The 13,665-nt window shown below is 41.2% G+C and overlaps 1 protein-coding gene across 1 annotated transcript in view; it reads right to left on the bottom strand.

Moving 5' to 3' along the window:
* The window catches only part of DNAH8 (dynein axonemal heavy chain 8), a 282,456-nt gene that overhangs the window by 104,097 nt on the left and 164,694 nt on the right, over positions 1–13,665 (bottom strand). Inside the window, 6 exon segments of the mRNA XM_021098657.1 lie at positions 457–560; positions 2,466–2,522; positions 2,525–2,583; positions 5,186–5,412; positions 6,854–7,018; positions 8,263–8,416. Of these exon segments, the coding sequence (XP_020954316.1) occupies positions 457–560; positions 2,466–2,522; positions 2,525–2,583; positions 5,186–5,412; positions 6,854–7,018; positions 8,263–8,416 (766 nt within the window).

Below are 13,665 nucleotides of genomic sequence, written 5' to 3'. Positions count from 1 at the left end.
CGGCACACACATATTCCTATCACCTTGGGAGGAGTGTCTTTAAAAACAGAAACAAAAACTCAACGGAATCTTTTTCCTTCCTTGACACAAACTTCAGATGGGAGTTTGTGGGCTATCCCAGAAACCTAGAGCATGCGGGGACTTTAAAGAGAAGACCATATATAACTTACAGTCAAGGTGCAATTTCCTGAACAGACGGTAGAAAACAAGAGAGACAGACAGAGTCAGGGAAGGAAAAAAATAGCCTTGGACCAAGTAGGGGATATAATAGTTTAGGGATATCTTGATAGTATAAGTTAAACAAATACATCGAATAGTCTTTGTAATTACTATCTTACCAGAAATGGTCTGTAGGTTTATACTTTGTTTACTTTTTAATGACATTTTTTAAATAATGCTTTTTCTTAACATGGCAAAACCCTCCTCACACTAGTGATAAAATAAATGTCAACTCACTGCATCTGCTTTTACAGAAGCCACTGCCAGTTCCTTCTCCTTTACTGCAAGATCCTGAGAGAGTTTTGCAACAGATTCACTTGCCTCCATCAGCTTATCCAGACCTTTATAAACATACACATATACACTTTTGCTGAGTATATGACTATGCCCTCATCATAAATTTATTCAATATTTACACCATAACATGTCCTATAACAAACATAAAATAATTATGGATAAAAGTTTTAGAAAGACACATATTGTCGAAGCAGCAACACTGACTGTATTCCTGGGAGTTTCAGCAGGGGCTGAGAAAATAACCCTGCTTGAAGAACATAATTTAGCTACGTTTAAGGGAAAGTCATACTGCGAAAGTGAGCAGGATTAATTTAGTCAGGAAACTTATTTGACGAACTTATGCTCTCCTTGGCTTTGCAAACAGTTTATAACTACCTTTTTTTTTTTTTCTTTTTTTTGCCTTTGAGGCATAGTGCAGCTGAGACGGCAAATGAGACAGACAATATATTAACATTTTGTGGTTCCCTTTGCTATAAAGATGAAAATAACTGGCAAAACTTCTGCAACTGGCTCTGAGACTTTCAGTGCTCTGGAGGAAACTCCTTGGTTAACTGAGTTGCTCACATTTCAGTTGGGCTCTGGATGGAGGTCCTGTTGGTCAGTATTTAGCACTGGGGTCTGGGGTGGGGGCACTCTCTTGTATGGTTTCCAGTTTCCTTGGTGTAAATATTCCCACCATGTTTGATTTCAAGCTACCGAGAGATTCTCAGTAACACACCATTACATAATATCTCTACATGACATACAATATATGTAATATTTCTACCACACAAGTAGAATAGAAACAATCTCAAGAACATTAATAGTACAATAAAAATAACAAAGATGGGGGAGTTCCGCTGTGGCTCAGAAGTAAGGAACCCAACTAGTATCCATGAGGACTCGGGTTCAATCCCTGGCCTCACTCAGTGGGTTATGGATCTGGCGTTGCTGTGAGCTGTGGTGTGGGTGGCAGATGTGGCTTGGATCCCGCATTAATGTGGCCGTGGTGTAGGCCGGCAGCTGCACCTCCTATTCGACCATAGATAGCCTGGGAACCTCCATACGCCGCAGGTGTGACCCTAAAAACAAAACAAAACAAAACAAAAAAAACTAAGAAGTAATGCATTTTGAGTATTTATTGCTTTCATTTTTTAGCATAGCTTATTTAATTGCAAGTTTATATTTCTTAGTTTTAAATAAAGGCTGTGTTTAGCAACCAGATGATAAAATTCTTAAGAATTTAACCATCAGTCCTCACAAGCCTCACAAATCAGCACACCGCTGATTCTAGAGCATCACATGGAAAAGCATCATAAAGAAGGTGAGCCACAGAAAGACAACATTAGAACGTTTCTGGCACAGTGTTTCTATCATCACTATAACTCCACAGACTTTTATGCTTCGTGGCCACATTTGGAAGCGTAAAGATGGCGCTTAGGCATTTTGGATTGTTTGAACCAAGTGCTTTCTGGACATAAAATCTGTTCCCATTTACACTTTTCCTAATTATACGACATATACTGCACACTCAGAAAATCACTGCTCATGCAAACTCTTTCGTTTTTTTCTGTTTTGCTTTTTCCTTTGTCATAAATTTGAGGAGCATTAAGATGGCAAAGTTCATGCAAATGGAGGGAAGTTGTAATGAAACCAAAAACTGAAACTGTAATCAGTTCCCCAGAGCTGGCTTTTCCCATCTGCAAGCAGGGGCTCGGCGGCGACGACAATAACTCACTGTCCAAAAGGGTGGACCCGAAGTTGAAAGGGCTGGATGAAACGGCCGACTCTGGTTGGATTTTTTTCTGCCCAGTTTCCTGCCAGGTTACAAGCCCCGGAGGGCATCTCTCAGAATAATCTATCACTAACAATTAAAATCGATTTTTCATTTTCAAACACAACAGTATTCACCAAACAAAATATTAGAATCCCTATCAGACCCTAAAAAGAGAAGATTCTTTTCCACTTACCGATATTCATACGTTCGGCCTGTTCATTAATATATTTCACCTTCTCGGTATAAATGTTTTATAACCATTTATAAATGAGAGATAAGATTTGGGAGTCACGTGTGCTCTTCGGCGGTATCTGAAAATTGAACATAAAAATTATCTTCATCTCTATCATTCTGGGGCACCCTCCTAAAAAGTCAGGACAGATGCTCTTCTCACTGTGAAATCCGTGTAATTCCCAGGATTGATTCACTTGCTAGAGGGCAGGAATTGGGAATGGTCTCCCTAGAGGTGAGGCAGGTAGAGCCCCAAATCTCTGATGTTTGGACTTGACCCTGATCCCTCTGGGCTTCTGTTTCCTTATCTGGAAAAATGAGGAAAGAAGCACTGCCATACACCTCCCAGAATTTTGTGAAGATCAAAAAATCAAATAGTATTGGAGTTCCCATTGTGGTTCAGTGGTAACAAACCCAACTAGTATTCATGAGGACATGGGTTCAATCCCTGGCCTCACTCAGTGGGTTAAGGATCCAGCATTGCCATGAGCTGTGTTATACACTGCAGACTCAGCTCAGACCTGGTGTTGTTGTGGCTGTGGTGTAAGCCGGCAGCTACAGCTCCTATTTGACCCTTAGCCTGGGAACTTCCATACAAAGCATGTGCAGATCTAAAACGGCAAAAATAAAATAATAAAATAAAATAGCATATGTAAACACACTTTGTACACTTCAAAGTCCTGTACAAATATTAGGGATAAGTGGCTGAAATGAATTTGTGCTGACCTCTGTTTTCATTCATCTGGGATTTGCTACATACCTCTTCCTGGCTAGAAACCTGGCTGAGTGGGCTTGCAAAGGGGAAAACCATTCTTCCCTGATTCAAGGGATCATCCTCAAAAATCAAACTTGATTCAAACACTCAACTCACTATGGGCTTTAGTATAATAATTATACCTAACAATAGAAATAAAGGGAATAATTTTATACAGGAGAAACTCAAGGAAAGAAAGTGATTTTCACATACTATAATATTTTTACCTTTTATAGTAAATTTCCACTTTTGAGGTGCTGAAGATTTTTAGCATTAAAAAAATTCAAAGGACTTTGGCATATAGGTGACTGCTGTTAAAGCATTATATAAATACTGCTTTCAGAATAAACTTCTGCAACCTAAAGGATATGAAAACTTTGGAAAATACACCAGCATTTTCAAAAACAAAGTCATAGGTTTTTGTCACTGTACACAGGTAAACATTTCTCTCCAAGGCTGATGGGAATAGGGGTGGTTCAAGTCAAGTAGAAAGAAAATCTTCCCCAGAGAAAACACACACACAGATTTATCAAGAGAATCCAAAGATTATCTAGAATTATTAAGACAGTGTTAAAAGTAGGGTTTTAAGTAAAGAAACCATATAAACCAAGATAAACAAACTTTTGTGCCAAAGAAAACCACGACTCACAAAGACACATGTACTCCGATGTTCATTGCAGCACTCTTTGCAATAGCCAAGACATGGAAACAACCTAAATGTTCATCGACAGAGGAGTGGATCCAGAAGATGTGGTACACAGACACAATGGAATATTACTCAGCCATTAAAAGGAAAGAAATACCAGCATTTTTAGCAACATGGATGGACCTAGAAATTATCATGCTAACTGAAGTCAGCCATACAACGAGACACCAACATCAAATACTTTCACTGACATGTGGAATTTGAAAAAAGGACAGACTGAACTTCTTTGCAGAACAGATGCTGACTCACAGACTTTGAAAAACTTATGGTCTCCAGAGAAGACAGTTTGGGGGGTGGGGGGATGTGCTTGGGTTATGGGATGGAAATCCTGTAAAACTGGATTGTTATGATCATTATATAACTACAGATGTGATAAATTCGAGTAATAAAAAAATCAATAAAAAATAAATTAAAAAAAAAAAACCCCACAAACTTTTGTGAGATAGGAAACCTCCCTGGAAAATCAGTGAAAGTGTTACCCAGACTCTCTCCAAGAAAAATCGACATAGACTTTCTGGGAGCTTCTGCACCCCCTGAAGCCCACCTACTAACCCTAAGGACGAAGCCCACTGTTCTAGAGACCTATATTGGCGCCCCTTTATTCACAGCAGCTGTACACGGTAGCAAGTGACTACCGTGCTTTGCGGGGGAAGGGAAATGCAGTATTCTTGAACTGTCAACACTAGCTTTCACATCATGAACACCATGGGACTGGACTTTTCTACAGTCAATTAAGATTCAGTTTCATAATTATTTGGCATGAGAACATGGATAAGATTAAGTGATGCAAATACAAAACCTAAATGTTCCCTTAGCATTAGGCAATGATGAAACTTGAGAACAGCGCACTTCTTTAATCACAATAAATCATGCATTTGGATAAGAAACTAATTTTACACAGTCTATAATGAGTTATTTAAAGTCACTTCCAAAAAGAAATAAATCAAGCAAATGAAATAAAGTGATTCATTAAGCATCTGTTACTTTGAGGCCTGGAGGGAAAGAGGTACTTAAGTATGGACACTGGTTAATTTTGAAATCTTGCTTATTTATCTTCGTTTCAGCATATGATCACTAAAAAATCAAAGCAAGAGAAAGCTCAAGTGCAGCTGGGATTTCACGCTCAGTTGCTACGACAAGTCTCTTACTAGATGTTATACTAATTCCTCTTCGGAGTGAACTTCGTGTTTCGTAGCTGTTGTGCTTATGTCATGTCACTCACCTTTGAAAATAACTTTCACAGCTCTCTGAAACCATGTCGTGAAAGAGGCCCATTGTTTCTACAACTTGTCTTTTCGTGTCACTAGAGCAGACAATACTGTAGCCTAAAACGAAATAGGAGGCCACAGCAACCAGAGCCTCCTTGGGCCAGCGACTGAACCAGTCCATGGTGCAGCCTGATATCAGGCCAGGAAATTTCAGAGAACGGGCTCGGAACTTCTCCCCAACCTGTCGACAGAAAAGTCAAGAAGCATTAGAAACGCAGAGAGACAGTTACATATTCTGAGCCAACAGTGTGACACCACACATGTTTTTAGAAACCTTCTCGGGCTGTGTTAATAAGGAAACGAAGCGTCCAGATGAAAGGAGGTATACTACCACACTCTTCCCTGTCCTAGGACCCTATCTGTTCCATTCTAGGAGCCACACCTGAGACATACGGACGTTTCCAGCCTCGGGGTCAAGTTGGAGCTGCAGCTGAAGCTTATGCCACAGCCATGGCCAACGCAGGATCCAAGCTGCATCTGTGATCTATGCTGAAGCCTATGGCAGTGCCCAATCCTTAACCCACGAACGAGGCCAGGGATCAAACTTGCATCCTCGTGGACACTATGTTGGGTTCTTAACCTGCTGAGCCACAACAGGAACTCTGAAACTGACAAACGTGATCTCTTCTAGAGAGAAACCACCAGGACAGGGAAAGGCCTGGACACTAAGGCAAGTGAGAACAGTGGAAGGAACGGGGAGGTGTTTGATCTAAAGAAGGAACCACTTAAGGAGCCTGCAAAAACTTTCTCCAAATACCTGAATTGCTGTATGTGGGAGAGGGATCGGGTTCACTTTACAGGACAAACAGAATCCCGGGGAAACGACAGAGACAAAATTCCATTGCTTGTAAAGAAGACCTTTCTGGCTACTAGGCTATCTAAAAATTAAGCAAGTTGCCCTATAAGTTAGTGAGAACACCCTGCCCTCCCATCCCCACCCCCGCCCCCGAAGGAGCAGAGGTACCCAACAGAACTTTCTGTGATGGTAGAAATGTTCTCTATGTATGATAGTAGGACTGACTGGATAGCCACTGGCCACATGCAGCTATTAAGCACTTGAAATGCAGCCAGTGGGACTCAGAAACTGGATTTTTATTTTTACTTAATTTTAATTGATCAAAATTTAAATGGCCACACGTGGCTAATGGTTACTATAGTGAACAGCACGGTGAGCTGGAGACATTCAAACCTCTGTCAAGGACATTCCAGATTGGAGGTTGAGCTGGACAAGACTACACCTCCCTTACAAATCAAGTAATCTATGTCTCCAGGTACGAAAAGCTGGTGTAGGCTATGCAATCATCACCAAGATGAATATTTCCAATGCTCACACTTGGGTATGAGATTTTGGTTGGTGGAGAATGGTGGCAGTAAAGAGTTAATTTTGATTTTTGATGTTTGGGGCATTTGTCAGCATTTAAAAGTTTGTAATTTGTTGACCATGGCTTTTCTCATTCTAAATAAATATTCGCTTTGGTTCCTAAAATTAAAAACAAAAGTTAATTTTATTTCAATGTAACAAGTGTTTGTTTCTGAGCAAATCATCTCATCAGGAAAGGTGAATGAAGTACATGCAATGAGGTAATGCCCCCTACATAGAAATAAATACAATAAAAACTCACTGGAGAAAAGCAGAGAACAACATGCAAGTTCTTCCTTGATCTCGAAATGAAGTACTCGTACAGATTATCAAAGGTGGGGGGGTGGCGAGGTAGCTCCCTTTTCATCACTGATATCAGCCCTTGGGTGATTTCATCCATCTCATCCCGAGCAAACAAATTGGAGATCTTTGAGGAAGAGACACAGAGTGTTCGGTATTTCAAGCCTATACAAGGGCCATGTCTGGTTCCTTTTCCCCACCCCACCCCCAGATGTCATCTCGTTTCATATTTGTTCCTGCATCTCCACAGTCAAATCCCTAGTTTGCTAGAGAGTACCAAGACTGCCATTTTTATTCAGCAGCTTAACCAGGAGCAACTTATGTTTGCCTTTCACTCAAATGACTATGACCAAAGAGCCATCTCCTCCTCCATTCCAGTCCTCTCTTTAGATGTCCCGGGACGCCCTCCATTCTGACTCAAGGTCAGTCCCAACTCTGGCTGCCTTGTAGGTAAGGAGCTCAGGCAGGCATCAGGACACACCATGGCAAAGGGAAGGTTGGCACGGCGGGTCTGATCTGGAGAAGGACGTGCTCGCAGGGCTGGCCCTTGCCTGGCATCTGGGAACTGGGTTTCTGGAATGTCTCCTCCACTGCTCATTGATAAGGCTGTTCCACTGTGTCTAGGCTATGTACACAAACACTGGGATATACGGGGAACATCTGCTTTCCTTCTGGGAGTCTGGAATTTGGGGCAGACAGTGACCCCATGACCAGCCCACCAGAAAACCTGAATTCTGAGTCTCAAAGAACAGACACAACACATGTGTTTCTGGGCTTCACGATGGGAAGGAAAGAACACTCTGTATGGACCCTTTGGTGAGAACACAGGAAGCACGTACATGGAATTCCCCAGACTCCCCCCAAGGTGTCTTTTTCTTTACTGGTCCAGCTGTGAATCTTTACCATGTTGCTACAATAAATCTTAGCCATGAGTCCCATGCGTCCTGCTAATGAAGCATGTGGATGATCACAGAAGTGCTAATACACGTCAGAAGTGGTAACACAAACATCTCCTGACAGTTGGTAGAACACTTTCACCATTCTATACTCCTGATTATTCGAAGGAAGGTGATAGACAGACAGACAGATAGATAGATAGACAGACTTTGCTTCTAAAATAAATGATAGGATCAAATTGAAGACTGACGAGACAAATAAAGAAACATACTGAAAATGGAAGAAAGCATATATAATATGAGATGTGGGCAGCATTAATTTCACAGAAATTTCAAAAAATCAACTGCATCTCATACATTAATCATTTTTAAAATGAAAATCTGTGCTAAATGGCCTCTCTTTGGAAGGATTGTTGCTTTTTCTATTCATATTTACATTTTTGAAATAGAAACTTTCTTTACTTTTGAGACATACCTCCCCTGAAGACAGCAGGTTGTTGAGATATTCTAGAAATGCCTCATCTTTTATTTCATTGTCAGTAAAGATAAAAGTGATGCCTTTGCCATCAGCACCAGCAACTTTGTACAAAGCTTTTAAATCCTCTATTAGATTATTCACATTATAAGACCTAAAAAAGAGAAGTGGCAGGAAGTTTTATATTTAAAATTTTAAATTATTATTGTTATATACAATAATAATTTATCTCAAAACACAATATAATTCATGATAACTAGAGCATAATCTGTACCTGTTCCAACAGATAGTAAGTAAAGAAGCTGCTAGAAAACACAGAGCTAAATAGCTGTATGTTACCGCTCTAAATAGATAGGTTTCATTTAGCTTGAAAAGTAAGAAGTGGGGGATTTACCGGAAATGACTCAGAGCAAATAAGTGGGAATAGAGAGAGGAACTTTCATTCTTCACAATCTGACAGTCCTCAAGAACAGATTTTTCCTCCAAGTGAATATATATGCATAATACTTAAAACGAATCTGAAATTGGGATGAGCCAGGGCTGATATGACAGTTGAGATAAATTGTAAATAATATGAGCGATAAATTTCATTCAGTGGTAATTTGCATGTCCTACTAAGTGGCTGGATTCAGAGAAAGAAAGCCTTCAGAAAAAGATGCATTATGCAATGTGATATAAATAAACAGAAATGTTGTCATTATGTGGTTACAGGTTATGAAAAGAGCAGATCTTGGTCTCTGATTTTCTGTTTACTCCGTTTCCCACTAAAGGTATGTGCTACCAGAAGGGACGTGATGTGTAGAGACAAAGCGGACATTTTCTGAAATGCTGTATATAAATCCTCGTGACCAGACCGATGACGCGGACCATAAAGAAACCCTTCCGTTTAGGGGGTTGTACAGTGCAGGCTGGAGGGTCTCAGGGAAAAGACCATGGGCATTGAAACCGGAAAGACTGGGCTTCAGATCTCTACTTTGCAACTTTAGAAACATTTCTCCGCTTGTTTCTTCATCTGTAAAGTGAATTATCCATTTGTACGGGTTGTTGTGGACCCCAGAGATGGTGTAGCTTAAGTATGCTTAAAGGAGTAAATTGCTTATTTTCAAACTAGGAGCGCCAGCCAAGCCATTCTGGGTGACACTATAGTTAAGAGCCTTGTAGACCTCAGCAAAAGTAATGTCACCAAAAAGAGATCGTGTGTCCTCTCAAAGTAATTCCCAAGGGAGAGAATTCATTAGCAAGGGAAACTGCTAAGCTGGCCTGCTGAGGGGTAGCTGTACCTTTGACAGCAACACAGCCCCCATCTTTTTCCTCAGAGGTGGTGTGGCCTGGAGCTGTTATGGGAACCCTCTCCATGACCCGTCAGTTAAGTCACAAAGCTGTTTTACAGATTTTTAAATTTTTTTTCTTTTTTGCTATTTCTTGGGCCGCTCCCGTGGCATATGGAGGTTCCCAGGCTAGGGGTCGAATAGGAGCTGTAGCCACCAGCCTACGCCAGAGCCACAGCAACGCAGGATCCGAGCCGCATCTGCAGCCTACACCACAGCTCACGGCAACACCGGATCATTAACCCACTGAGCAAGGGCAGGGACTGAACCCGCAACCTCATGGTTCCTAGTCGGATTCGTTAACCACTGCGCCACGACAGGAACTCCACAGATTTTTTTAAATGAAAGTGCCTGTTATGTACTGCTTCTGCAATATACAGACTGTTACATATTGCTTCTGCAATATATAGATGAGCCTGGATTGGCATGAAAGTTGAGATAAATTATAAACAAAATTAACGATAAATTGCATACAATGGCAATGTGCAGGTCACAACACACGCCTCTCTAGGTCCTGACCTCTCTTGTTTCTTTCTTTCATAACTATGCTTCTTGAGGAGCTCCTAATCTCTGCTTCTTCCCTTCTGTAGTACAACGTGGCTTCTGCCCCCATCCAATCCACTGAAGGTTTTTGACATCTTAGTCACCACTTTTCATGCTTTAAATTAATTCACGTTTTCGGGCTAATTCTCTATCTCTGTGGCTTCTGAAAACCACTGCAGATTTCCTCCTCTGTGTTGCCTCTTCTCCTCCCTCCCCCTTGCAAGCCGCCCTTCTCGACAGGGGAGACCCCAGATTTCTTTCCCTAGGCGCCTTTTCTTCCCTCCCTCTTCACACCCCCATTAAAATGTGTTGGCTCCACTGAGACTTATTCTTATATATCCAGAACCTTCTTCTAAACTTCATACCCATGAGTCTAACAACCTGTGGAAACCGAATGTTCTTCAGACATCACATATGCAACATGCACTGAACTGAATTCTCATTGGGTTATTCATTGGTCAACACATATTTTTGTAGTGTCAAAAGTACCCACTTTATAATAATGGGAGACAGGACAAAGGTTACAATGGTCTGTCATCAGGAAGCTTAGGGGCTAGTGAAGGAGAAAGAAATGTAAACAAGCACTTAAAATTTTTTTTTTTTTTTTTTTTTTTTTTTTTGCTTTTAGAGTTGTACCTGCTGCATATGGAAGTTCCCGGGCTAGGGGTCCAATCAGAGCTGCAGCTGCTGGCCTACGCCACAGCCACAGCCACACCAGATCTAAGCCATGTCTGTGACCTACACCACAGCTCACGGCAACACCGGATCCTTAACCCACTGAGCAAGGCCAGGGATCGAACCTGCAACCTCATGGTTCCTAGTTGGATTTGTTACTGCTGAGCCACAAAGCGACCTCTGTGAACAAGCACTTTTTAAACGCAATGTGATAATCACCAGGAAAGAAACCAGGTGTCATCCTAGACTCTCTTCTCTCCCCTCCTTCACCTCATATCCAATCAGTTGCTGAGGGCTGTCAATCCTGCCTACTTCCAACTGTCCCCACTGACCCCTCCTCTCTATCCCCTCCTCCCTGCTCTTTTAGAATGACCCAGGATTTGATGGAACCATGTATGGTATGATACATAGACACAGAAAAGACAGTAATCAAGGAAGAATTTTATCCTCACAGATCTCTAGAAACAGGAGGGGACCATGCCAGACCACACATGAGGAAGAACCAGTGTTGGCCAAACAATAATAAAATATAGTCAGGGGAGTTCCCGTCATGGCTCAGTGGAAACGAATCTGACTAGCATCCATGAGGACGCAGATTCAATCCCTGGCCTGGCTCAGTGGGTTAAGGATTCGGCATTGCTGTGAGCTGTGGTGTAGGTTGCAGATGTAGCTTGGATCTGGTGTTGCTATGGTTGTGGTGTAGGCCAGTGGCTCTGATTTGACCCCTAGCCTGGGAACTTCCATATGCCATGGAAAAAAAATATATAGTCAACACACCTGTCTTAATGTGAGCCTCTGTTACTGCTGACTACAAGGACTGCATCACCAGCTGCCCCAGGACCGCAAACTCAGATGCCTACAGGAATGAGGCAGGTAATGCCAATGAGCAAATGAGCAGGGCTGGTGGGGTCTCTAGTCAATTGGAAGATTGCATGAACCCTCTAAGGAGGCAGCTGCTCACTGTCAGCCACCAGGGAACACAGGTCCATCATTGCCAGATCTTCCAATTATTTCAAGGGAAGTCAGAAATATGTTTGTTTTTCATGTGAACTTTCCCAGTTTTTAAATGCTGACAACTAATGTAATTTAACTCACTTCCAGATATTCGATGTTTTATGTCTTTTAAATTCTCTTGTAAATCGTATCTTGTCAAAAATTCATCTATTTGGCAGCAGAGAAGCGAGTGCGTGTGTAAATTGAAAAGGTGATCAAAAATAAATATGGAAATACAAAGTGTTACATATTCAAGACAATAATGAAGAACAATAAATTTGTTGGAGACATGTTAAAAAGCTACAGTAATTAAAACAGTGGGAGATACAAAGTTCAAAGAGATACAAAGTACAAAGAGAGATAAACGTGGAATAGGCTATAGTCACAGAGATAATCTGTTGAAAAAAAGTGACAATGTGGTGTGGCGAGAAAAAAATGACCTTTTCAAAAAAATGATGCTGAATAAACTGGGTATCTATATTCAAAAATATGCTTACCTCTATCTCAGACTTTATAAGAAAATTAATTCCAGATGGGTTATAGTTCTAAATGTAGAGATAGTAAATTTTATCCAGAAATGTGAAGGAAATCACAGAATACCTTCACGATTTTTTTTTTTTTAAACAGAATACAAAGAGCACTAAGATAAAGAAAAACGTTGACAACTTAAGGTTCATTAAAATTAAGATCTGCTGAGAGTGAGAAGGCAAGGTAGTGACTGTGAAAAGATAATTGCAATACACCCTCTGACAAAGAAATGACATCTAAAATACATAAAGAACTCCTAAAAACCAGTGAGGGAAGCTGGACCAAAAAAAAAAAAAAATTGGCAAAGGACTTAGATTATTTCACAAAAGAGGCTTTAATAATGGCCAATAAGAGATGAAAATATGCACAACATTATTGGCCACCTGGGAACTGCAAACTGAAACTACAGTGTTACAGTCATGCCGGCCCACCTGAGCCCCTGTGAAAAAATAGACTCACATTGCCCAGGCAGGCAGGGATGCGGAGGAAATGCATTCACGAACTGTTGATGGACATGTAAACAGAACAGCCACTTTGGAAAACTACTCTGCAGATCTGCTAAAGCTGACTGTATGCAGAGTTATACCCAGCAATTCTATCTCCAGGAGTGCAAGAATAGTCCTAACCGCTGCATTTGCACAAAGATGACCCCACAAATGTTTATCAAACAGTACACTGGAGAAACAAATGGCAGTAATAGGTGATAAAGTGAAAGACTCTACAGCAATAAAAATGAAGGAACTACTGCTATATGTAGCCTTGGGGATCTAATTCACAAAGTGCAAGCAACAGAAACAGGACGAAAAAGAGTAAATGATTGGACTGACATAAAGTTCAAAAACAGAGAAAATCAAGGAGTTCCTGTTGTGGCTCGGAGGGTTAAGAACCCGACGTAGTGTCTGTGAGGATGTGGGTTCAATCCCTGGCCTCCCTCAGTGGGTTAAGAATCTGGCATTGCCGTGAGCTGAAGTGTAGGCTGCAGATGTAGCTCAGCTCCCATGTTGCTGTGGCTGTGGTGTAGGCTGGCAGAGGCAGTTCTGATTCAACTCCTAACCCCAGGAACTTCCATTTACCACAGGTGCAGCCCTAAAAAGAAAAGAAAAAAAAAGTAAAATCAAGCAATGGGCATAGAAGTCAGAATCTGGTTCCCCTTGGGAGGGTAGTGACTGGGGCAGGTCCTGAGGATGCTTCTGGCTGCTGGTGCTGTTTTATGTCTTTGTGAGCCAGCTGCCTTGGTGTAATTCCTTTGTGACACCCATGATTTGTGTTCAATTCTTTATGTATGTTACACTTGAATAAGAAGTTTATTTAAAAAATAAATACACCAGGAGTTCCC

The sequence above is a fragment of the Sus scrofa genome, chromosome 7, assembly GCF_000003025.6.
Source record: "Sus scrofa isolate TJ Tabasco breed Duroc chromosome 7, Sscrofa11.1, whole genome shotgun sequence".
Taxonomy (NCBI): domain Eukaryota; kingdom Metazoa; phylum Chordata; class Mammalia; order Artiodactyla; family Suidae; genus Sus; species Sus scrofa.
The sequence above is the reverse complement of the archived record's forward strand: the minus strand, read 5'-3'. Positions and strand labels throughout refer to the sequence as shown.